The 24,663-nt window shown below is 40.7% G+C and overlaps 1 protein-coding gene across 1 annotated transcript; it reads left to right on the top strand.

Moving 5' to 3' along the window:
- Nucleotides 1–435: 435 nt before the first annotated feature.
- On the top strand, nt 436–11,303 carry LOC308116154 (uncharacterized protein). Its single transcript, XM_080474174.1, has 10 exons — nt 436–516; nt 2,032–3,703; nt 4,381–4,486; nt 5,496–5,643; nt 5,872–5,919; nt 6,060–6,137; nt 6,464–6,601; nt 9,014–9,097; nt 9,873–9,923; nt 10,010–11,303. Exons 2-10 carry the CDS (start codon nt 2,296–2,298, stop codon nt 10,118–10,120), a joined length of 2,172 nt encoding a protein of 723 aa, XP_080330300.1. The 5' UTR covers nt 436–516; nt 2,032–2,295; the 3' UTR covers nt 10,121–11,303.
- Nucleotides 11,304–24,663: the final 13,360 nt, after the last annotated feature.

Genomic DNA, 24,663 nt, shown 5'->3' on the forward strand with positions numbered 1-24,663 from the left:
GTAGACCACGCTTCATCTCTTCTGAAATCGTGTTACTAATAACACAATTGTCTGAATAAGGCTATAAAACAATAGGTTACACGTTGTGTGTGAGCGTGTGTGCGTGTCGTCCAAATTAAACATGTGTTGTTGTCGTTATAACTTCATTCAGACATTTCTGAGAAAGCTCATCAATGCAAATCAAGGCTCAATCAATCTCTCAATCAAGAGAACTTACCCTTCTCCCGAAACATTTCTGTCGGAGTGGACGCTTTATGCATGCCCATGGATTCCGTTTTTATGTTAGCATTAATCAGGGTGGTGCGGCTTGGATTGTTTATTTGCTTGCTGCGTTATATCTAAATTAAGGTCTGAAGACAAACCGAAAAGCCGAAGGTGACTTCGGGAAGCTCTCCGGAGAAACCCGAAGCTGAGCGCTGCGCTGCGCTGTGCTGTGACGCAATAAGTCAGCGACCACAGCTTGAATTGTTTCTTGAAATCGTGGCTGGATGAAACACTTTGTCACATCACTCACAAGTAAGTGGATGTTATCCATTCTCTCTGCTTGATATCAAGTATTTGGCATATTTGAATCCAGACTCGTTTGTATACTTCCAATACGCCCCCTTTTTGGTTTTAGACGCCTCCAACTTCCCACTGAAAATGGAGGAAATGTGTGTTGTCGTTGCTTTGTGTAGTCGTCTGTTTTGGCCAAAGCTAGCGCGTAGGGCTACTTTGCAAATATTTACTTTCACGTGTTAATATTTATACCTTGCCACAATAGTCTGTTTTGAATTGCGATATGTACTGAGGCGTTTATTTGAACGTGCTTAGTCAATCTGACGTTGAAATGTTGCATTCTTTCCGCTAACATAACAAGACGGTTTACATTAACTCAGTAACTTCATTGAATATAATGTTTTTACCAGCTGGTATTTAAAAAAAAAATGACGGATTGGATCTTTCAAGTCCCGTAAAACATAGCTGCTGTATGTAGTGTTTATTTCACGACGAAATCAATATTTAAACATGACAATAGCTGCTTTTCGTGTGCCTCTTCCATCGAGAGAACGACATAGAATTCAAGTGCTTATAATCATGTCGTCATGGTTAATATGCACTGTCAGTTGCGTGCTAAAACAACAAATCTGAAACGTGACAAACGAGTCTTGCAATTTTCATTTTGATTTGCAACAGAAGAAAAAAATAGACTAATTGCAAACACTTTGACGTAAATTTTTTCTCTAGTTTGTTTTGTTTTCTCTGTCAAGCCACCCATTCATGCTTATACTAGTTACCTTGTGCACATTAACATTTACTTATTAGTTTTTTTTATTCTTCTGTTTAATTTGTCATATCAATTTTCTTTTCTATTTATTGTATTCTATTCTGTGTGGAGCAACTGTATCTCCCTCTGAGATTAAAAGCTATTTCTATTATAAAATGAAGATGGACATATTTGTTTAAAAAAAAAAAGATATTTTTCATTTTACAATAGGTAGTTTTGTAATATTATTATGGTTTTATTCATTCGGGTTTTGATTTCCCTCTAAAGATAACTCTGCATCCATTCATAAAACAAATTGTGCAGAGCAACTCCAACTTTAGAGTCTGATATGAGAGGTGATGTGATGCACCTGCACCATTTCCATGTGGGTCAAACTTATCTCAACCTATTGCTCAGGTACATTTAAGTTAAAGTGAAATAGGTTATTATTCCCTTCAAATAACATTGTGTTCAAAGCTAAAAAGCTGCTAAAAACATTTCTGGGGTCGACATGATATTTGGCACATTGTCATCGTGTGTGTGTGTGTGTGTGTGTGTGTGTGTGTGTGTGTGTGTGTGTGTGTGTGTGTGTGTGTGTGTGTGTGTGTGTGTGTGTGTGTGTGTGTGTGTGTGTGTGTGTGTCCCAATGAAACCTCCCTTAAAAAATACTTTGAAATATTGGACATATTAACTTTCAAACACAACAAAGCAACCATTGGAGTACAGTGACTTAATGTAGGTTTCATTCTCTAAATTGTTTCACATTGTCCTCTCATTCCATTTAGGAGACCAAGATGGTGATATCTTGACACTGAGGAATGTTTGTGACCAGCAATGTTTTAGTCAAGGAGCATTGGTCTGTGGTGAAGAAGACTGAAGAAAAACCACCTCCGTTCACACTAAAACTTCTTCACGGAAGAAAACAAGTTGGATGTGTGAGGATAAAGGAGGAAAATCCTATTTACAGTCCACCGAGCTGAAAGGAAGAAAAAGACAGACGTGCAGAGAGGGGCATTGGGGATGGGGTTGAAAAGCCAAAGAAGGGCGTGATGGTTCACAGCGACTCTGCCTCCCCAATGACAACGACACCATCAGCCTCACCTCATTTAACTGTTCCTGCTACTACACCTCCTCTTATGCTTCCCTCTGGAGGCACTGCAGTTCAGGACCTAACCCATATTCCAACCCAATTCCTCACCACAGACCTCAACTCCAACTCAGGGTTTACACAACCCTCTACTGTCGCTCCTGCTGATGCAAACCCCACTGTTGTGACTCGAGGGAAAGCATTAAGCACAACGCCAGTGTCCGGACCAACTCCTGCTACGGATCCAATCGGTGGCCGCACATCGGGCAGGAAAAGGACTCCTAAGGCTTGTAAGTGCTGTGGCCCAAACAGCACAGGACACAATGTTAAAACCTCAGCTGGCGGGAGGGGGAGTGGCAGGGGGAGAGGTGCTGGTCGAAACATTGGGCACACTCTAAAAAGAAACTTCCAGGTGACCCCCATCACGAGTCTTGATTTGGCCTATGAGAAATCGGAAGATGAAGATGACTCATGTGGGAAGGTTCATCAGTCCACAGCAGTGGGTAGTGCTCCATCACAAATGCCTGAAACCCCCGTCTCCTTACAGGATGAAAAGGTTCAGAACTGTGTTGATTCCGAAAACGAGGAAGTTAAGAAAAAGAAGATGTCAGTTGGGGGTTCAGGGGTTGGTGGTGCAGTGCAGAAAGAAGGTAGTCATAGTCCAAGCACAGAAAGGAGATTGTCAGGAACGTCAGACCAGGGAGGATGCATGGTTAGAAATCAAAAGAAAGAAGGAAGGGAGATTGAAATAAAAGGAGCAGTTAAAGGTAGTGCCATCACTTCTAAAGCAGATGCCTTAGGCCAGTCATTGCCAGGGGTAAACCAAAATACACAGAATTTACAGCATAAAGTCAGGGGTGGGTCAAACTCGGGTAATAGTTCGTTTAGAAACGGAGAAACTGTAAACCTTTGTGACCCGGAAGAGCGGGTGCAGGAGGACTACGTGATTGTAATTGAACCAGGGAATGGTCCGCTGTCCACCTCATGGCCGATCACACCAGGAACACTTCAGGACCTGGACTCTGAGACAGAAGTGTTCCACAGCTTTGAAAGAACAGATCTTTTTTCTTTAGCATCAACACTGTCCAATGGAAGCATTACCGCATCAAAAAACGACAACCACAGTTCCACGAGCATCGAGCTGACAAGTTCTCCTCCATCCGAGGTGTCCTCTCCAACCCTCGGCCCTATAACAGTTAGCAGAAAAGAGTACCCATGGGCCTTATGGGACCACATGCTTTACCCTCTGTCTGGCACTTGGGAAAATATTGAAGAGGAAACATTGGGTAAGAATTTGCGACAAAACGCAGAGATGGATGGAATGATGCGGAGAGAAGAAATCCTGGAACAGCGTATCCATATGGTCCATGGTAAGATGTCTTCATTGTTTTTATGTGGTTGGCCAAATGGTATTAAAATTAAGTTTTCTTTCCTAAATTCAGAAAAAAGGCCACTTTGGACATTGGCAGTCTATACTGTCATATGTCACCATTTTAAAAAAAAGTACGTCCAAGAACTATAATACACAAAGATTCGATCTGAACTTATGTTTATTCACTAGTAAAAACATATGACACATGTTCTTATTTCCAAAATCTGTTGAAATTCTCTCTTGTGTAAAATAAATTGAAATGGAACTTTCTTGTGTTTTTTTTAACCCTTTTTCAACAACACAAACAAGCCATAGTTGATGTAGGTAAAATGAGAAAAGTATATGTATAGAATATTATTCTGTAGATTAGTGGAAATCCTTTTAGCTCCATCCTGATTCACAGCAACTTTGATATTAGTTTTGTTTAAACCCAAGCAATTGATTTCTTTTAAAACCTGGTTCTGCCAGGCACCAGGCACACTTTGTTTTTTTCAAGTCTGTAGATACACGCCACTGACATCACAAGTAGGCTGAAAGGTGTTTTAACTTGTGCTCGTACATGCCCACGAAGATGGCATGGCGCCCAAAGCCTCCGTTTGAGGCATAAATACAGTGATGATTGAGTCTGTTGCCATCATTTTCATAGGTATTATAATTAAGTGTCTTCTGTTTTAGAGTTTCTGGAGCAATTCTACATAAAATATGGAAGTTTCATTCCTCTCACCGAGACTGATGTTCTTGAGCATCTGAAGACTGAAGGCAAACCTGACCTCATTGACAGGTTAGTGCACACAGTCTAATTTTAGTATAAAATGGAATTTGCCAGTTTTTGAACCGTGTTATTGAAGTGCCGTGTTAAAACTAGAAGAGTAACAGTTTTGTGTTCAGATGTATTGAGTGGTGATAACTAGGGGTGTGCGATAGAAACAAAATAAAAATAAATCTCTATTTTAAAAACATTTCCAACTGATGATAATCTGACGATTTCTTTTAAATTGTAATTTTATTTTTTTTTACAAAAAAAAAATGGAAAATTGTCTTTGCTTACAGAACAGCAGCTCTTGATTATTTAAACACGTATATTGGAGAAACTCCCAGTTAAACTCCAATGTAGAGACATTAAATGGGTAAACATTCAGGTTCTCTCTCTTCTGAGGTCTTTTGTACAGCATGCAAGTGTGCAGCAAGCAGTTCTTATCATTTCTTAACGGTAACAAAGTGCTCCATGCACGTTTTGCAAACAAATTGCACACAGAACTGCTCTTCACTGCAACAGTTTTCCAGTATATTTTGCAAATAACTTTATTTTGAGCGACATTAGTCCCTTCAGCCTGTGGGAGAGGGCGCGTGATCGCCACAAATTGCACATCGTCATAACATTTACAAAACAATCGTAGGCGATGTATATCGCGCACCTCAGATTCTGCTACAAAAACGCTAACATTTTCCAACCGATCGTGTTCCTGAGGGGCATTGTTGAGGAAACTTCCGCTGAAAAAAAAAAGACTGATCAATTATGAGTAGTACACCGAGTTAAAAAGCGGAAGGAAGATAAAAACATTCAGGCACGACTGTAATAGGCTCCATGCACGTTCAGTCACTCGGTTCAATCCAGTTTACGTTTTTCCTCAACACTTTGGCAGGTTTTATAAGGATCGCACAAGAAGCAAAAAAAAAAAAGTCTGAATCGTTGTGACTTTGCAGCTGTTTCCTAAAATGTCATTGAAGTTCTAGTGGGCAGATGAGACATTGTTTGAATCCTTGTTTTTGTTTTAATCAATCCATTTTAGTGGACTGGACATCAGAGGAGCGATAAGTCGGTACAGGGCAGGGCTGGCCTCTGCTCCTGTCGCAGGCTTCATGGTCACTTATAACAAACACACACTGAGCTTGGAGGACCTTGGCACACTGGAGGAACAGAACTGGCTGAATGACCAGGTAAAGAGAAGGCTACCATGTAGTAAATGTTGTAACTACTTCAGCAACACTCTGTTCAACACCCCAGCAAGTAAATCTCTTGAATGTGCGCTTTAAATGCAATGGGGTGTTTTAATATACCGGTAAGTGACTTTGTGCCAAGTCAAAGGTTTCTCCAGTGAAAAACAACCTCGTATTTGTTAATCTTATTAAAGTTTATAAATTTTATTTTCTATATTTTATGTTCAGATAATAAACATGTATGGAGAGCTCATTATGGAGGCCACAGAGCACAAGGTAAGTCGGATGTGGTTTTAGTATGCAAATATAATGAAAATATGTAAACGTGCACAAGGAGCCAGTTTTTCATCTCTCCAAAACACATTTAAATATTTAAAACTACTTTGTTGTGTCTTGACTGACATTTTCTTCTGTAGGTTCATTTTTTCAACAGCTTCTTTCACAAGCAGCTGGTAGCCAAAGGTTATGATGGCGTGAAGAGGTGGACTAAAAAAGTAAGGACAGAGATTTTTGACATTGTCACTGATAAATGTCACAGTAGAGAAGCAAAAGACAGGAAAATGATATGAGCAGGGTTGTTTTTTTTCCAAGGTTATGCAGTAAAGCGGTTTAATTGACAAACCTATGTGATTCACTTAACTATATAAACAGCAAATGCAATAAAAGGTAGTGGTTTTACTAGTGCTGCAGAGCAAGTTGGTGTGCTAGTGCATGGATATGTATTTGTTTGTGAATGAATATATTGTGGTGGACTCCCCAAGTAAAGGTTCCTTTTAACTCTTGGCACAACTTTTTGCTTTAATTTGTGTGAATGTTTCAGGTTGACCTGTTCTCCAAGTGGCTCTTGCTAATTCCCATCCATTTAGAGATACACTGGTCACTTGTCACTGTCACCATGGCAACCAAAACCATCAGCTACTATGACAGCCAAGGCATCGTCTTCAGACACACCACAGATGTAAGTGACGCCCTCCACATGCTGACGAGGTCGCAGGTCATGTTTTCAGATTTCGACTTCCTGCACAGGAAACTCATGAACAATCTCAGTATTTCATTGTTTCTGCTGTTATCTCAACGGTTCCATTGGGGGATCCTGGTTAAATAGAGTTTCATTTTCACATTCACTATTTTAAGATTGAATCTGAAGGCTGGAGTGATGTGTTTGTTCAATTGTATTATTCAAGCATTAAGTCCAAGACATTCCGCATTGTGCTCTGTAAAGTAAATTAAGATTGGGTAATGCATGCAGAACTGACATGCATAAAACCAAAGCATTCTGGACTATACAGTACAGACCAAAAGTTTGGACACACCTTCTCATTCAAAGAGTTTTCTTTATTTTCATGACTATGAAAATTGTAGATTCACACTGAAGGCATCAAAACTATGAACTAACACATGTGGAATTATATAATTAACAAAAAAGTGTGAAACAACTGAAAACACGCCTTGTATTCTAGGTTCTTCAAAGTAGCCACCTTTTGCTCTGATTACTACTTCGCACACTCTTGGCATTCCCTTGATGAGCTTCAAGAGGTAGTCACCTGAAATGGTCTTCCACAGTCTTGAAGGAGTTCCCAGAGATGCTTAGCACTTGTTGGCCCTTTTGCCTTCACTCTGCGGTCCAGCTCACCCCAAACCATCTCGATTGGGTTCAGATCCGGTGACTGTGGAGGCCAGGTCATCTGGCGCAGCACCCCATCACTCTCCTTCTTGGTCAAATAGCCCTTACACAGCCTGGAGGTGTGTTTGGGGTCATTGTCCTGTTGAAAAATAAATGATGGTCCAACTAAACGCAAACCGGATGGAATAGCATGCCGCTGCAAGATGCTGTGGTAGCCATGCTGGTTCAGTATGCCTTCAATTTTGAATAAATCCCCAACAGTGTCACCAGCAAAGCACCCCCACACCATCACACCTCCTCCTCCATGCTTCACGGTGGGAACCAGGCATGTAGAGTCCATCCGTTCACCTGTTCTGCGTCGCACAAAGACACGGTGGTTGGAACCAAAGATCTCAAATTTAGACTCATCAGACCAAAGCACAGATTTCCACTGGTCTAATGTCCATTCCTTGTGTTCTTTAGCCCAAACAAGTCTCTTCTGCTTGTTGCCTTTCCTTAGCAGTGGTTTCCTAGCAGCTATTCTACCACGAAGGCCTGATTCACACAGTCTCCTCTTAACAGTTGTTCTAGAGATGTGTCTGCTGCTAGAACTCTGTGTGGCATTGACCTGGTCTCTAATCTGAGCTGCTGTTAACCTGCGATTTCTGAGGCTGGTGACTCGGATGAACTTATCCTCCGCAGCAGAGGTGACTCTTGGTCTTCCTTTCCTGGGGCGGTCCTCATGTGAGCCAGTTTCTTTGTAGCGCTTGATGGTTTTTGTGACTGCACTTGGGGACACTTTCAAAGTTTTCCCAATTTTTCGGACTGACTGACCTTCATTTCTTAAAGTAATGATGGCCACTCGTTTTTCTTTACTTAGCTGCTTTTTTCTTGCCATAATACCAATTCTAACAGTCTATTCAGTAGGACTATCAGCTGTGTATCCACCTGACTTCTGCACAACACAACTGATGGTCCCAACCTCATTTATAAGGCAAGAAATCCCACTTATTAAACCTGACAGGGCACACCTGTGAAGTGAAAACCCTTTCAGGTGACTACCTCTTGAAGCTCATCAAGAGAATGCAGAGTGTGTCCATAGCAGTAATCAGAGCAAAAGGTGGCTACTTTGAAGAACCTAGAATATAAGGCGTGTTTTCAGTTGTTTTACACTTTTTTGTTAAGTATATAATTCCACATGTGTTAATTCATAGTTTTGATGCCTTCAGTGTGAATCTACAATGTCAATAGTCATGAAAATAAAGAAAACTCTTTGAATGAGAAGGTGTGTCCAAACTTTTGCTCTGTACTGTATATAAAAGTATGTTTGTACCTTGCAAAAAAGAAAACATGAGTAATTGATTAAAATTTACCCATCACAATATGAACAAATTTGGAGCAGTATTGGGGTTCTACATTGTTGTTTTTTTGAAAATAATCCTGTGACAATTCACCTCATCTCAATCAAGAGATTTGCATGAGGTGAATTGTGAACAAATCTAGAAACCATCCAGTTGGAATTTCTTGATTAGTCTCTTTAGGATGAATATATCTGGTTGGGTCCATGCGCTCATCCTATCCTTCAAGACAACTTCTGAATAAATAGCTAAATATGAGCACACTTTACAGAATGACATATTCCATTCATGACCCTGGGGGGAAAAAAAAATGCTTGGATGAAAGTTAAAGTTAAAATAGAGGAAATGTGCTGAAAGACTGTTTCCGTGGTTTAACTCTGATCCATGTGTATGTATGTCCTCCGACCAGAACATCATGAAGTACCTTCAGTCTGAAGCCTCTGAGAAGAAACTGACCGCTTTTCAGAAGGGCTGGACAACGACTATAATCAAGGTGCCTCTAAGCATTCCTGGTACTAGAGGGCGGCGGTCCTGCATTTTGTTCAATGTTCCCCTGCTTCAACACACTTGAATTTACTTGATGTATCATGATGAAGCGCTGCACAAAGCCTCACAACAGCCAATCATTACTCAGGTGTGTTGAAGTGAGGGCACGTTGGAACCATGCAGGGATGCGGGCCCTCAAAGTGGAGTCAGAAAATAAAGAAAGTGGTTCGTGAAGCTTCATTGAAGCTTCATTTGGCCATCACTACTCTAGTGGTTGATGAGAGGACATGTTAACTTATCACGTTTTACAAATAAAATACAACCTACAAGTATCTCAGTATGATATCAAAATGTACTTAGAGTCAAAATATAATAGAATTTTGAGTATTTAAAGTAATGAAAAGCAACTTTGCTGCAAGATGTTTTTCATCTTTTGAGACGTCACATTACTTGCACACTGCAGATACATTTGCATCTCAAACAATTAAAAGATCACTAAAAGTCGCTCCGTCTGTTATTTTTAACACTCGATGTCTGTAAAACCTGAAGTTAATTTTGTCTCGACTTGCTACAGTTAAAAAGAATGAAACCAAAAAGGTCTGAAATATTTCATTTCTTGTGATAAAACTCAAATATTCACAGTTTGGATTTAATTATCGGAGAAATTAACTTTTCCATTATGTTAAAATGTATTTTGGAGCTGCGTATGTATCTAGGTATGTATGCTCACTTCTGAAACTATCCTTTTGTCTGACTTTATCTGTGATGTGTTGACTCCTCAGGGTATCCCTCAGCAGAAGAATGACAGCGACTGTGGGGTTTTCATACTTGAGGTGAGACGTTGTTTTTGTTCCTTCCTCTCGCCACGAAAGACGAGGTGGTGGATTTTACACCCTGATGTGTCTTTTCTGTCTGCCAGTACTGCCGTCGTCTGTCAGTGAAGAAGCCTCTGCTCTTCAGTCAGGAAGACATGCCTTGCATCCGCAAGAGGATCTACAAAGAGCTGTGTGACTGTCATCTTAACCACTGAACGGCCACGGTTACTCACTGGAGTCTTGCTCGGGTTCCATGAGGCTGCCTGCTCACGTCTGTCGATTGGCCACTTCAATCACAGCCGGCCACAGAAACCAACAACACCTGGCCGTTTGTGTCCAGAGAGCCTATACTGCCCATCTGCCTGTTGTTAACAAAAAAAAAAGTCACTCACTTGGAACTGTTGGTTGCCTAAAGAGTTCAATAATACTCATTTTAGCAGATTATCGTGTACAAATTTGCAATGAACTACTGATGTGGCCCTCGCTGACTCTTGACGATGCAGGACCTGTGCATTTCCGGTTGATCAAGCTGCATTCACCCTCCGAAGAGGTTTTCAAACAAATGGCCCAAATATCCCCCTTTAAGGACTCCATGGAGCATTTTTAACTTCAAATGGTTAACCCACGAATGGACCAACAGGGTGGACCCGCTGTCCCAGATGGAGAGGCTTCACTTCCCAGATGGCCATTTGAAGTGAATGACATTGATACAGTTGATTTTGGGCTTTTTTATCAAGTTTTATGCATGTTTGAGAACATGTTGATAAAGCTAGCATATTCAATACAATGGACCAGCTGTTTAATTAAAACTTAAACATTAGAGTTGGAGGGGAGGGGGCAGTGGTAAACACTCGCATCATGGCAAGAAAGGCTGTGGGATTCAGTAATTGTACAAGGGTGTGTGTGTGTGTGTGTGTCTGTGTGTCTGTGTGTCTGTGTCTCCAGGTTGTCTGCTTTCCACCTCCAGTGACCACAAAAGGTGTGAATGTGAGCGTGTGTGTGTTTCCCCTGTTCTGACCTGGCGGCCTGTCTAGGATATGTCCTGCCTTCGCCCACTGTTAGCTGGGATCAACTCCAGTGCCCAACGAACCTCAACTGGATAAAAATAAGGTTGGAATGGGTTCAAGTTGTTTTTTGTAATGGATATTTCCTTGTGTAGTTTCAAATATTGAATGTACCTCTACCGAGTTTTCTTCTTTGCGTCATGGCTCATGACTCCAAACAGGGGGAGTACTTCTGCAAGGCTGAGAGTATCAGGTTTTGAATACTATAATACAGATTTCTTTCCCCTCATTTCGCAGTTCACTTTCTCTGTCGATCATTTGATTTGACCACCTTGTTACGGTTGTGTTCAAGCAAGCATTTTCTACAAATAAAGATTGTTTATTTCCACATTTGAACCTTTTGGATATTCTTGTCTGGTCAGATAGTTTTCAGAACTGCACCAAAAATACTGAACTGCTATTTAATGTGTAAGCAGTGTTAGAAAGGTGACGATCCACTTACCTGGTGCTAGTTTTTGACACCAGTTCCCACGATACCGCAAGGCTCTTTACCTCCTATTACTTCTCGAGCAGCGTTGCCCTTCTTTCCTATGTGTGAAACCAGCAAGGACACCAGAGCCAAATGACCACCAGACACTCGCTGGCTCACGCCCTCGAAAGGCCCGGCTCAAATGCCAGAGTCCACTGGTCTTTGTCTGGGCGGGATACATGATAACACTGATCCACTGGGCATGAAGGAGATTTTTTGAAATATGGTAATCTGGGTCTTAACTCGTTACAACCAAGATATGCAGAAGACCATCACTGACTGCTTAACAAGCTGAACCTTGAACCGAATGGGCTTCAGCAGCAGCAGCAGAAGATTACAGTGTGCCACTGCTGTCAGCTCAGAACAGGAAACGGAAACTTCAGTTTGCAGAGGCTCGCCAAAATTGGACAATAGAAGGCTGGCAAAATGTTACCGTGTCTGAGTTTGACTTTCTGCTGCCACATTAAAACATGGCTGCAGAGATCCATCCTGTCTTGCCTCAACAGGATCAGCTGCTGCTTGAGGTGTAAATGTGCGAAGGATAGTTTCTTGGCTAGTTTCTATTAATTCTGACCATGTCCATTACTTAATGACCAGTGTACTCAAGACTTATTGTGTGTGCACAATGAGCACGATTAAAATGGTAATGTATTTTATTCTAAAGTACAAAATCATTTAAAACGATGAAATGCATTAAATTGACTACCGGAGTTCCCGTATTTGCTTAAACCATCATATGTTCCTGGAGTCAAAGAAAGCTGCCTAGAGGTCTTCAGAATCAACAGTGCAGGAACCTGTAGCAAAAAAATAAATGGCAATGAAAGATTGCTTTAACCAGTCAGATTATGAGTTGACGACCCGGGGGCCATCTAGCAGGCATTCAAAGTTTCACATCCTTTGGACGGTCAGAGAGCGTAGAACTAGTAAGCCGCTTCTGGTGTGTGAAATGGATGTTCTCCCTGCATCTCACACACCTGATACATGTTAAAATCGGAACCTAAATAAATAACTGCAGAGTGTTTACAAAAAGGGTATACAACTTCTAGATATAGTGTATACAACTGGAACAGCAGAAGGTCTCCACCCGTGATCCTGATTGTGCAAAGGTTTCTTCCTGTTCAAAGGGAGTTTTTTTTCCTTTCCATTGTCAGCTGTGCTTGCTCTTGTGGAATCGTTAGTTTTTCTCTGTAAAAGTGCCTTGGGATGACCGTGTTGTATTTTGACGTTGCTTAGATCCGTGAGTTAGCGCCACCATCAGGACCGAGCTGAACTCAGTTGAGTTGAGGAAAGGCGACTGCATACTGAACAATGATTCTCAACCACTCCGACCTTCCTGGAGGAGTTCAGCGAAAGCTCTTACAACCACAGGCTGAATCCACCTGTAAGTGCAGGGCCGAATGTAGAAGGAAGTCTCTCCTGCCAGCTGCAATCAGACTCTTTGATGAGCATTAACACACACACACACACACCCACACACTGGCCGTGTGTGTAAAAAAAAAAAGATAGTTTAGATATAAACAGCCTTGAGGTAAAACTGTCTGTACACCCGATTCATTGAATTAAGTTATTCAGACTTTTCAGTGATTCAGTCCACAAGTCCTAATGAGTGTGAGTGCTGTGTAACACTGACCGAGCAGCACTTACTCACGTTCTCACTGTTGAACCTGCTGAACCCAGCTGGCTGTTTTACAGTGTTCACACTGTGTGCTTTCACATACAGTATGTATTATTAAAAATAGCTTGGCTTTCCTTCTCATCCAAAGCATGTATGTACTTCAATGTGCGATCATTTCCGCAGCGCCGTCGTAACAATCAGTCAATCCATATGCTGACGGTTGTGCAACAGATGGACATCTTAATCTTCCTCATCATTTCCTCTTCAAACAACAATTCTGTCATATTTTTAAATGTGCTCCCTGCTTGTTCTTAGAAAATGGCAGCTTGAAACAGACATGCTATGTTAAAGACAAATTGCCATAATTTTGATAAAAAGCCATATAGTGAGTTATACGGTATTGTTCTGGTGTTGCTTTACGTTCTCCAGTGCCACATCCAAGGAGAAATAGCATTTTTTGATATTAAGTTTGTTTATTTCATTTTCTTTTTCTTTATTTTCCACAATTTCACAAATACAACCAAGGATTTTGACTTGCGCATGAAATATGTTTGGAGCTCATCATGCTGGGGTCCAACACATAGTTTGAGGTTTCTATTATGAGGGTTTTAAATATTTCATATTGACCCATTTACAATTTTGTCAATTGCTTTCATGCTTTTTTGCTAAATTTGACTTGTCATAACTGTTTTTATGACTCAAACAAGATCCAGAGTAGAATTTCAACTGGTGACCAAACTAGTTCTTCCACATTTTATTTTTTTAACAAGGAAATCAAATTAAAACAGACATAGTAAGATGGCTAGAATACAGTACAATAACAGGTATTATTACTAAACAATTACACCACATTTGTTTTTACTGTAAACTAAAGAAATACTGAAAATATAGAAACAAAAATACTACTTTGTCGAGCAGGAGGATTGCTATGGTTTCTTCTTTTTGTGTGTGTGTGTGTCGCCACACGACCTAATTCACATCACAGCTGATATCCCCTTTATGAAATCAACAGGACAAATACAGCCTCGTGTGCCAAATTCTTTCTTGAACTGACCTCACCTCAATATTTCTACATGCCTCCTCCATTGCGTGCCTACGAGGCATGCAGACGTGGTCTTGGGAGCTCATTTATACTTTTGAGCTTAATGCTGAGAAGAATTTCAAAATTGGGTTAATAAATTGAAAGTGAGAGAGCCAGTGTACATTTTTGAAATTGGCATGGTTTGTCATATGGTTTCCAATCACGAGATGAGTTTTGCACTAATATAAAAAAAAAAAAAAAAAAAAAAGATTCCCAAGAAGGTATTTTATTTTGAATGTGTCTGATGTAGCGCCGTGTATATAATGTTATGTCATGTCCAACTTTGTTGAGGACCAAAAATGCAGCACAAAACACATTTGAGGTACAGATAGGTGTTTCAGGTATTGTTACTAAATGTGTTTCAGGTATTGTAACTAAAGGTTTTGGATTGAGTTTGTGGTTGGTTACATCCTCCTTTTGGATATAAGCAATTATAAAATAACTGCAGTTGTTTATGACCCTTTTTCTGCAGCATTAAATTGTATCAGCACACGAACCTGGAGATTCTATGTTCCACTTGTGTTTTTCAGTAATCCTATTTCCCACAGAGAAAACCCTGGCATTTATTAAAACATATATAGACTAAATGTTGTAAATGTTTCATTAGGTGTTTATGCTCTCGATGGATTGCACATTCCGTCTGAAACCTGGGCTCTACATGACACATTTGTATTTCCATTGAGCTTATGAGCTCCTGATGTAAATAGCAGACTGATTTCAGACGCACTAGACAATCAGAGTGTATTTGCATGGATTCTATAGAAACAAAGCAAGAGCTTAAAAGTCTGTTGTAGACTAAATGTTGCATGTGTGAGCATTTGTGTACACATGCATGTGTAAGCATGTTTTCAGCTTGCCTTAATCAAACTTGCTTCTGGGGGAAAGAAATGAACCAAACAGAAGAAATGACTCGCTCGTTGTGTGTTTGTGACGAGCAGATATTCTGAAAAGCAACTCTTTGCCTGCTCCACTCAGTTTGTTGTGTGTCACTGTGTGCCCCTGGACCTTGTCAGCAAATTGTCCTCTGATTGAAATAATAGCCCATGCTGGCTTCAGGATGCTGCCTGTGTCCCTCTCTCTTGTAGATTGCAGGTTTGTGGGACCAGATTGACACTAAAAGTGCTTGAGGTTAAGTCTAGATTGTATGTCTGCCGACATGCATTTACATGAATGCGTATGCTTGTTAATGTCTCCAAATGTGCCTTTGTAACATAATGCACATATGACTGTGTGCATTTTACAATTTGTGAACACATATGCAATCCTACTGAGCTGGCCTGAAAGAATTTGTTGTCTTCCTCCATGGAGGCTGCCTGAAGACAAAGATACAATATGTGGGGAGGAATGCTTGTAGCAAATACTGACCCTAAAAGAGAAGCTACATATTGCTTATTGATGCATAATCTCTTCTAAAAAGAAGACCATACAAAACAGAAAATAGGGTTTGCTTGATATTTTGTATTGAATGTCTTTGATTCACCATGTCACTTGGTCAACTTCAGCCATCAGCATATAAATGCCTCCGCCATTATTATTTTGGTCGTGGCTGTGGCCCATAGTAGCCTGAGTGCGTACAAAACCCTGACAACGCTCAAGCCTGAGTTATCATCATATCTATCATTGTTTATAATGCTCGTAGCTTTTGTCCTTTATTTGTCCAGTGAGATTTGAAAAAGTGATATTGTCATCATTGCTTCAATTTAGAGGCTTATAAGTTTGTATACCTTTGTTATTAAATATATGCATGTTGAGTAGCTTTTGAGAAGCCCGTCTGAATTTCTGTCTGGTATTAGAGAAATAATATTTTTTAACTAAATTATGTCTCCACATTGATCAAATCACCTTTGAGAAAACCTAGAGTATAATTTGAGGATCCCAATGTCAGACCGAGTGACCTTTTTAAAAGTCAACATATGATCCACCCACCACTGGCGACCTGTCCAGTATGTGGACAATTTGAATGGGGGAGTGGGGGGTTTTGTTGTGCTTTGTCTTCATGATTATTCTTTGTCAGCCCAGCTCAGGCCTTTGCTCAGTTGGTATAATCCAGATTATGAAGCAAGATGGAAGAACATCGAACTGTCTCTACAGTCTTATACAGTCTGTTCTGGGCTGCCTGGACAAGCTTCATGAAACATGCCAGCTACAAAACCCAAGTGTTAATCCCCCTCTGACCTTATGTGGTTCGAAAAGATCCGCTCCAACTGTTGAGCTGCCCTGCGTTCCATCCACACTTTCCCCCAGCTTTGCAGGATCATAAATACAAGCAATGCGCCAAACAAGGAATCACTAGCTTGAAAATAATATCCTTTCCAAAAAAAGGGTTTAAATCAAAAAGGCACCGTATGTCAACCGTTTCTTCTGTCTTCATTTAAAACTAATTAGCCGGCAAGTTAAACCTAATCTCTGGTATGTGGTCATTAAGGTACCTTACACCATTCACTGCTCCAGTAGTCGAACCCAGCACTGGCCCTTGTAAACTTTAACTAAGTGTTACACATTTACCTTCTTACAACCTGAAATGGACAACTTTAACACTCACTAAACTTTTTTGGCTCTTTGTAAAGAAACTGCTATCATCACACAGACGTCGGTGAGTTTGACTATTTTCTGATTCATCACAAAAGTCTGAAATCCATTAATGCAAACTTTTCCCATGAATTAAAACAGAACGGTTTCTCATAATCATGATAAACTACATCAACCTTCATTCGTGATCGTGGTAAACTGTCTATGTATATAATATATTATTGGTTTATTCCTGTAACAGTAACATTGGTATGCTTTGTATGTATCTTGGAACAACGGTAATAGCAGTTATTTTTTGAATGTGCTGCTGTCGAGGAAAACTCAAAACTGAAAAGCTCTCAGAGGGAAAACACTTCAGCATCCACCTTCTTACAACCTGAAACGGACAATTTTAACACTCACTAAACTTACTTTTCTTGGTTATTTGAAGAGAGAAACACGACAACTATCCCACAGAAGTCACCTTGGTAAGTTTGACTATTTTCTGATTCGTCACCAGAGTTTGAAGTCAATCAACGTAAGCTTTTCCCATAAATTAAGAAATGTGGCAAACTTCCACATATTTTAGATGTTATTGCACATCAACTGTCTATTTTTTTTTTTTTAATTCTTCACATATTTCACTGATAAATCATGAAAAGTACAAAGGAACAGATAGAATCGGTATAATTCACAATACATTTTTCCTAGTGTTTTCAACCAGTGGCTTTAATGATCACTTTTAAGAAAGTAAAGCTTCTTGAAACGTTTCAGTTTTTATAAGCAGAACAGAGAGAAAACCATTATCATTTCAACGATACTGACGTTTTCCAGTAGTACTTGTATTTATAGTTTCCTGCTTCATTTCAAGTGTTCAATCAAGTTTTTGTAAATGGCACCAGCCAATTCTTTTTTTTTAATTGAGTGTTTGATGATTGTTCTCCAGGCAAACTGCTCTTTATGTGGCCTGTAAGAAACATTTTCATGGTGGATCTTCATCATGGAGGTGTAGTCACAACATGTATCGTCATGGAAACATGATGGCAGTTGTAACGTGACTTGTGTGCAGGATTCACTCAGAGTCAAGATGCTTTCATCTGCTGACAACTTTATACATTGACAAAACCTCATTGAAGTCCAATTGAGTTGATTTAGCAGAAAATATAGTTGAACAATCCGAGAGATGTCACCTGGGTGAGTCCACAGATCGCAGAAAGCAGACTTATACCCTGATTTATCTCTGAAATAGTTGAAAGATTTTAGTTTTACATGTTATGACTGTAGAAATAGCTGCTCAAGGTCTCCAGTTTCCTCTGTTTTTTCCTCTTAAAGAGTAATAACTGATGAAATAAGTTGCATATGACTTTCTAATAACTTGAAGTCAGTGCTGCTTTTATATTGAGACTAAATATTCTGGGTCTTTTCTGCGTCCTCAGCTTTGAGCTCCCAGCAACAGCTTGGTCTCTGTCATCATGACTGCACGGCCCTTGTTTGTCGCCCCCAAGAAGACCTGCCAGTCGGCCCCCGGGAGCATTCTCGCCTCAGAAACCAACTTCTACATAGTGGAGAGTGTCCTGAGGCGGGGGAACGCTGGACAGCTGGTCAAATGCTCCAGGATCCAGAACTCCAAGCCTGTGATGATCAAAATGATCAAGAATCATTCCAATTACCTCCGGCATGCTCAGGCAGAGGTAGGTTTCCACAATACCTTCATTTCCTCCTTTAAGCAGTTTGTAAAAGAAGAGTTAAAGAGAGCTAATTATAAATCCTCAGATCCGCATACTGAAGAGACTGAGGCAGCTGGACCCGGACAGAAGCCACCTGGTGAGGTGGTACCAGGTTTTTAAGGACAGAGCCTTCACCTGTCTGCTGTTTGAGTCTGTGGAAACAAACCTGTTGGATTTCGTGAAGGAAAAACAATACAATTCTTTGGGTCTGAACAACATCAGACCCATCATCAAACAGGTGTGTTGGGCTTGGTTCTGCTCTATGGCGACACATTGAGTTTGATCAGTGTCCACGCGATCCACTCTGATCACACTCATGTCTTCCAGCTGGCCTCAGCTTTGCACTATTTGGGGTCTGTGAACATCATCCATGCAAACCTGAAGTTAGAGAACGTGCTGTTGGTGAAGCACAGATCACAGCCTGTCGGAGTCAAGGTGTTCGACTTCAGCCGGGCTCATCTGATCTCGGCAGCGAGGCAAGGCCAGTGCATTCAGCCACTGCATTATCGGTGAGCAACTCTGACGCCTCAACATAAACCTTTTGTTCCAGCTCTTCAAGTTGGACTGATTCTGATGCAGAGGAACACGTCTGTACTGTCACGAAAGTTGGGACAGTGTTTGAAGTTGATCCATTTGTGCTTGTTTGACTTCCTTCAGGTCTCCAGAGGTAATTCTGGGCTTGTCTTATGATGCAGCTGTGGATGTTTGGTCCCTGGGCTGCATCACCGCAGCATTGTACCTCGGCGCACTCCTGTATCGTGGAAAGAGTACATATGAAATGGTAACGAGAGCAGAAATCTCTACTGGAACCACGGTTTTTGAAATGTCTCTTATCTCACTGCTCAGCTCACTGAAATATGAGTGAAGTTTATCCTAGTTAAATTAATAGAAATAGGAAGGAATTATGATATGATAAAATGTGGTCACTTTAATAGTTTAATTGGGTTCCCACAACAAAGACTGGACTGTGGTGTGCACTGTTAGGGATGACCTCACATTAAAAGGGCGTGAGCGGATGGTGTTGGGTGATGTATGGGGGTGGTGTTGGTTGACGTAAAGGGGTGGTGTTGGGTGACGTGTTTGGTAATAACTGAGGAAGTAACGGGGCGCACCGGGTGTTACAATATGGATGAAATGTTTGACATGTTAGCTGTCAACTGGGTGGAAGAAATGAAGAAAAGTCGACTCGTCTGTCTCATATCGCAGTATTTCAAAATGTGATCCGATGTGATGTTTGTTGTTTCCAGCTGAAGTACATAGTGCAGATCCAGGGGCAGCCTCCAGACTCCCTGCTCAACCTGGGACTCAAGACCAAACAGTTTTTCCTCAGAGACGATTCCAGCGACTCCTGGAGGCTCAAGGTACTGTCCATTCAAAGTCTCTCTCATGTTTTCCCCACATATTTCTCACACAGCGTGAAACTTTTTTCTGCCTGCTGTCTGATCAGAGCCATAAGGAGTATTTCCAGAAGACAGACTGCCCACTGATGGACAACAGGCCCAGAGTCTTGTCCTCCTTCCAAGACCTGCTGACTGTAAGTGTACTTTGTGACTGAAGTCGCCTGTGAGTCCTGCACAATGAAGATGCCGCCTGACCACTGCTGTTGTTTGTGCTTCCAGCTCAGACCGCCGGCCTCACACAGCCCCATGGACAAACTGGCTGAATTGATTCCCAAATACCTGTTTGTGGCCCTGCTGAAAGGCATGCTCCATCTTGATGCTGCACAGCGAGTGACTCCCCTTGAGGTGCTGCAGCATCCTTTCATCAGCATGCAGCACCCCTTTTCTATGGCTCCTCCCAGTCCCAAGTAAGGAATATGCTCACTTCCCAGACCATAATGAGACTCTCCATGTTTTAAAACCAGCACACACACAGTCACCTGCACTGGCAGGAAGTTTGTGGAAATAACACCTGATACCCTTCCAGTGTTTTAAACATTTTTGAAGCTATGAGTGGATCTTCACGGAGGTGTAGCTACCCTGTGAGAGGGTAATGTGTTTGACTCCCGGCATTCCTGTTTGTAGTTTCTATGTTCTCCCTTGCTCCTTATGGGTTTTCTCCAGATACTCTGGTTTCCTCTCACAGTTCACAAACGTGTGTTTGAGGTTCAATGGTAACTGTAAGTTGCTGTGTGAATAGGTGTGAATGCGAGTGTGTGAATTAAATAATTAACAGAAAAGTATGAACTGATTTTCATGGTACCATTGTGTTTCAGTCAGATTAATTGAATGAGAATTGAAAGATCGTAAATGTGTCAGACCACTTTGATTTCCTCCTTTTTTCCCCTGTATAATGAGTTAAATCTCTCATTAAATGACAGAAAAGCTAAAGCAGCTCTGTGGACCTCCAGCAGTCATGAATCCAAGGTCGAGCCCACCAAGCAGACCTTGAAGAGAAAGATGAGCCAAGAACCAAAGACAGACCCCCACAGAAAGATGGTCCATCTGTCCTCTGGTCTGTCCTCCTCTGCACAGAGAGACGCTTCAAGCAGCGTCAATTAAAGAATTAAAGAAAACCAGAGCAAGACTTTGAGGACTGTGTGAGGTCCCACAAGAAGCCCAGATGTACCTGAGAGCAGCTGGCTCTGGAGGACTGGGCTCCTCTACGACTTAAATGTGACTTTGAAACACTTTTTTTCCATTTATCACTTGATTCCTCCTCCATACTTTTTACGTAGTGTCAGCCTCACAGATATGTGGGACATTGCTGACGCAATAAATCTGACAAAGAGACAAGATTTTTGTGTCATTGGATTATTTATATTTACCAGGTTTATATTTCAAAAACAAAATGTCGTGAACCTCCAACAACCTCGATTAATGCTACATGTTCTGTTCTCTGTAACGACACACGTACATCAGAAACACTCGAATGAGTGCAGAAATGCTGAAGGCCTCCGCGACCACGGGGCTAAAGTTACAGCGTTGAAAACACTTCATGGACCTTTAAATCAGCAGCTTGGCTCTGAAAGCTGATGAAAAGACTTTCCTGGATGAGTTTGCTAGTGGTAATAAATGACCTGAAAAAGAAGGTGAATGATTGTTTGGAGCTGGTTTCACAAGCTGAGCCGTGTATATTGGGTAGGGAAGGCAGGATGGCTGAATTACAGACTAAAGTAAACAGGCTGGAGACCACAAACAAACTTTGGAAGATGAAGTTCTGGACCTGGAAACCAGATCTCAACTAAACAATTTGAAACTTGTGGGACTTCTAGAAGGAACCAATGGCCCAGACGTCCCTGTGTTTTTGGAGGAATGAATCTCAGAACTGATGGAGACTCCGGACATCGGACCGAGGACGGCAAGGGACCACCAAGGACTTTGACAAAGAAGTTTCTCAACTACAAATACAAGGCGGCACTTCTGGCAGCTGTATGGGCCCAAAAGGAAATCTGTTAAGAAGAAATTTGACCAGGGGCTTCACAACTTAGGCAACCAACCGTCATTCACTCTGCCAGCCTGCGGGTCACACATTGGGGACAGACCAACACCTTCAAAAGCCCTGGAGAAGCAAACAAGTTTCCACAGATGATCCTGGAAGAGGAAACCAAGGTGATTCAATGACAAAGCTGAAGCTGAAAACACTTTATTAATAGGAATAACTTTATTTCTAGAGCACTTTTAAGAACAGTTGTTCACAAACTGCTTTACAGTAAAAACACACAAACATTAAAAAAAGACATGCAATCATAAACGAAAATTGTAGACGTCAACACGCCAAAGGCCGAGGCGCCTAAAAAGAGAGAACATATATAGAATAAATGTGGCATCATTTTGAGTCACAAATACATCAATGGAATATAAATACAACTTAAAACAAAAGGTAAGTTTCAATTAAAAGCAAGTCTAAGAAAGTGGGTTTTTAGAAGAGATTAAATGAGGTCACTGAATCTGCAAGCCTGATCTCTTTGGGCAGATCGTTCCAAAGTCAAGGGGAACTGGTGGAAAACACACAATGACCCTTAATTTGATTTCATATCATCACAATGAAATACCAACTACAAATCTGTATTTTGGAATTGGTATTATCCATTCGATTTCCATAATGCACAGTGTCAGAGCCTGAACCAGTCCAACTCTTCATGCATGGCGGCATCGTCAGTCTCCAACATGAACACTTGAATTCTCTTTGGTTTTCAATTGCTAACATTTCACTAATGTGGAGACATCTCTATCCTGAGGGGGAATCCAAAGAGTAATCCTAGCATGACCAGAAGTCCAAAATACAATAAAGTCCAAACACGAGAAAAAAAAAAACTAAGAACACTAGGAAACACCAGGATGTCTCAAAAGCACAAAAAGGTAGGAAGATGATCTGGTACGGACACATGAAGGAAGGTGTTTATATACACCGGGGATGGGGAAGACAGGTGAAACACATTAACAGAATCAGGTAATCTTGTAGCTAATAAACTTGACCCACGTCACACAAACCCCGTTAAAGTTTAGTGCCCTTTTTACCGTCTTCTGACTAACACTGCTGTTGTCACAACCATGAAAGTCTCCAGCCAATTATCCATTTATCTTGTACACCACTTTCTCCAATTCAGGACTGTGGGGCAATGAAGCCAGTCCCAGCTAACAATGGACGAAGGTAGGATAAGGCCGATAAGGTTTCCAGTCTGTCTCAGACAGACAGCCCAACACACGGAAGTGGCAAACATGCAAACCCCACATAGAAAGCCCAGCTCAGAATCAAACCCACAATCTTCTTGCTATGAGGACAGACAGCTAACCATGACACCAATCAGCCAATGTGTCTGATTTGCTGATGAGATAGATTTAATTTAGTTTGAACTGAAATGTTTTATGTTACAATGGACATTAAGTATTTACAGTGGATTTTGAGGGAAACCAGAAAAAGCCAATTGCACGTAAAATTGTGGAACTAATTTCAGGTCAGGGGCCACATAGAGCCCAAATTGATCTTTAATTGTGACTGACAGTTAAAAAAGACCTGTAAATACTAATGATGGCAATTTTATTTCCTTGGTTTTAATGCAAACAAACACAAGCACATCACTGAAAAATCTTTACATTCAACACACTTTTCATTTATCCAATCAACCTGAAACTTCCATTGAAAAACAGTTCAATGGGAGATCCAGTCTGTCAGTGTTTCTGTGTTACTGTGGGGCAGCACGTGTCCCTTTTCATTACAAAACATTAACTTAGTATGACCAATGAAACATCAAGAAACCCGGTAGACAAATTAGCAGCGAGCTTTAGTAATAAAAGACCTTAATTGTTTTTATCATCCTTACAAAGGTTACCCCACTGCCTGGATTAAACTCTCTTCGGGCTAATTTTGTGCTAATCTATTTCTTTTTTAAATGGAACTATGTCAGGTGGGTGAAAATGTATTTGTACTTTCGTTTAAGAAACGGTTGGTTTTAATATGTGTTGTATGCCTATTTTCAGTTTTTTCTTTCTTTCTGACAGTTAAAAGAGAACCAGTACCATTGGAGACCAGAGTCAATAGCAAGTTCACTGTACTATTGTACTTATTGTCCCACTTCTTGTTGATAAATCAAGTGTAATTCAGTATTTCAATGAATGGAATGAAAGAGGCTTTTTACCATACCTATTCTGCTTTTTTTGTCTTTTTTCTTTTCTTTTGTGTTGCAGCTGTAGTCATCAATGTTGTCCGTTGATGCAAAGTTAATGTAAAACACTAGTTTGCGGCTTCATTGGGTTGTCCTGCAAACACTGTTTCATCATTAAAGTTAATGATGAAATACTGATTCATCATTAACTTTAATGAGTGTGGTCCGTGGAAATGCCAAGCAACCACAGAAAGAATCCCGACGTTTTAAGTTGTTGTGTACACCTCTAGAAGCAAGTAAAAATTTGAAAGGTTCAGACTCGGGAGAAGAAGAATGTATGTGAATGGCTGTTAAATTAAGCATCCGAACTGTAAAGTAAGAGGTTTTTGGGAGTTCCCCAACATCAAACATGGCAGACACAGAGAATGTGCATTGACTATACATCCTGCAGCTGTCTTGAATTTTTTTTTTTAAATAAAATCTATTCTCTATATCTGTTTCATCCAGACTGGAGTGATGGAGAGCTGGGATATGAGTGTGTGTTTCCCAATTGGGAAATTGTTTGATTCCCATCTACCTTAAATTCCAATGCCTTTCTATAAAATGGACTCTTACATTTATGTTTAAGTGGCAAAACTATAAAAAAAAATGATATGTTTCAATCAATGAAAGCTATAAAGTAGAAGAATGATTGCAACACTAAATGTTTTTCTTTCATTTTCTTGTTTCACTTTAATTTTTATCCTGAC

The sequence above is a fragment of the Lipophrys pholis genome (genome assembly GCF_963383615.2).
Source record: "Lipophrys pholis genome assembly, chromosome: 10".
Lineage (NCBI taxonomy): Eukaryota > Metazoa > Chordata > Actinopteri > Blenniiformes > Blenniidae > Lipophrys > Lipophrys pholis.

Bases quoted from the DNA above. Each gene is read 5' to 3' on its own strand.
- LOC308116154 (XM_080474174.1), top strand. From the start codon at position 2,296: ATGGTTCACAGCGACTCTGCCTCCCCAATGACAACGACACCATCAGCC. The intron at 9,098-9,872 runs GTGCCTCTAAGC...TTGACTCCTCAG, and splicing joins GGACAACGACTATAATCAAG to GGTATCCCTCAGCAGAAGAA. The intron at 9,924-10,009 runs GTGAGACGTTGT...TCTGTCTGCCAG, and splicing joins GTGGGGTTTTCATACTTGAG to TACTGCCGTCGTCTGTCAGT.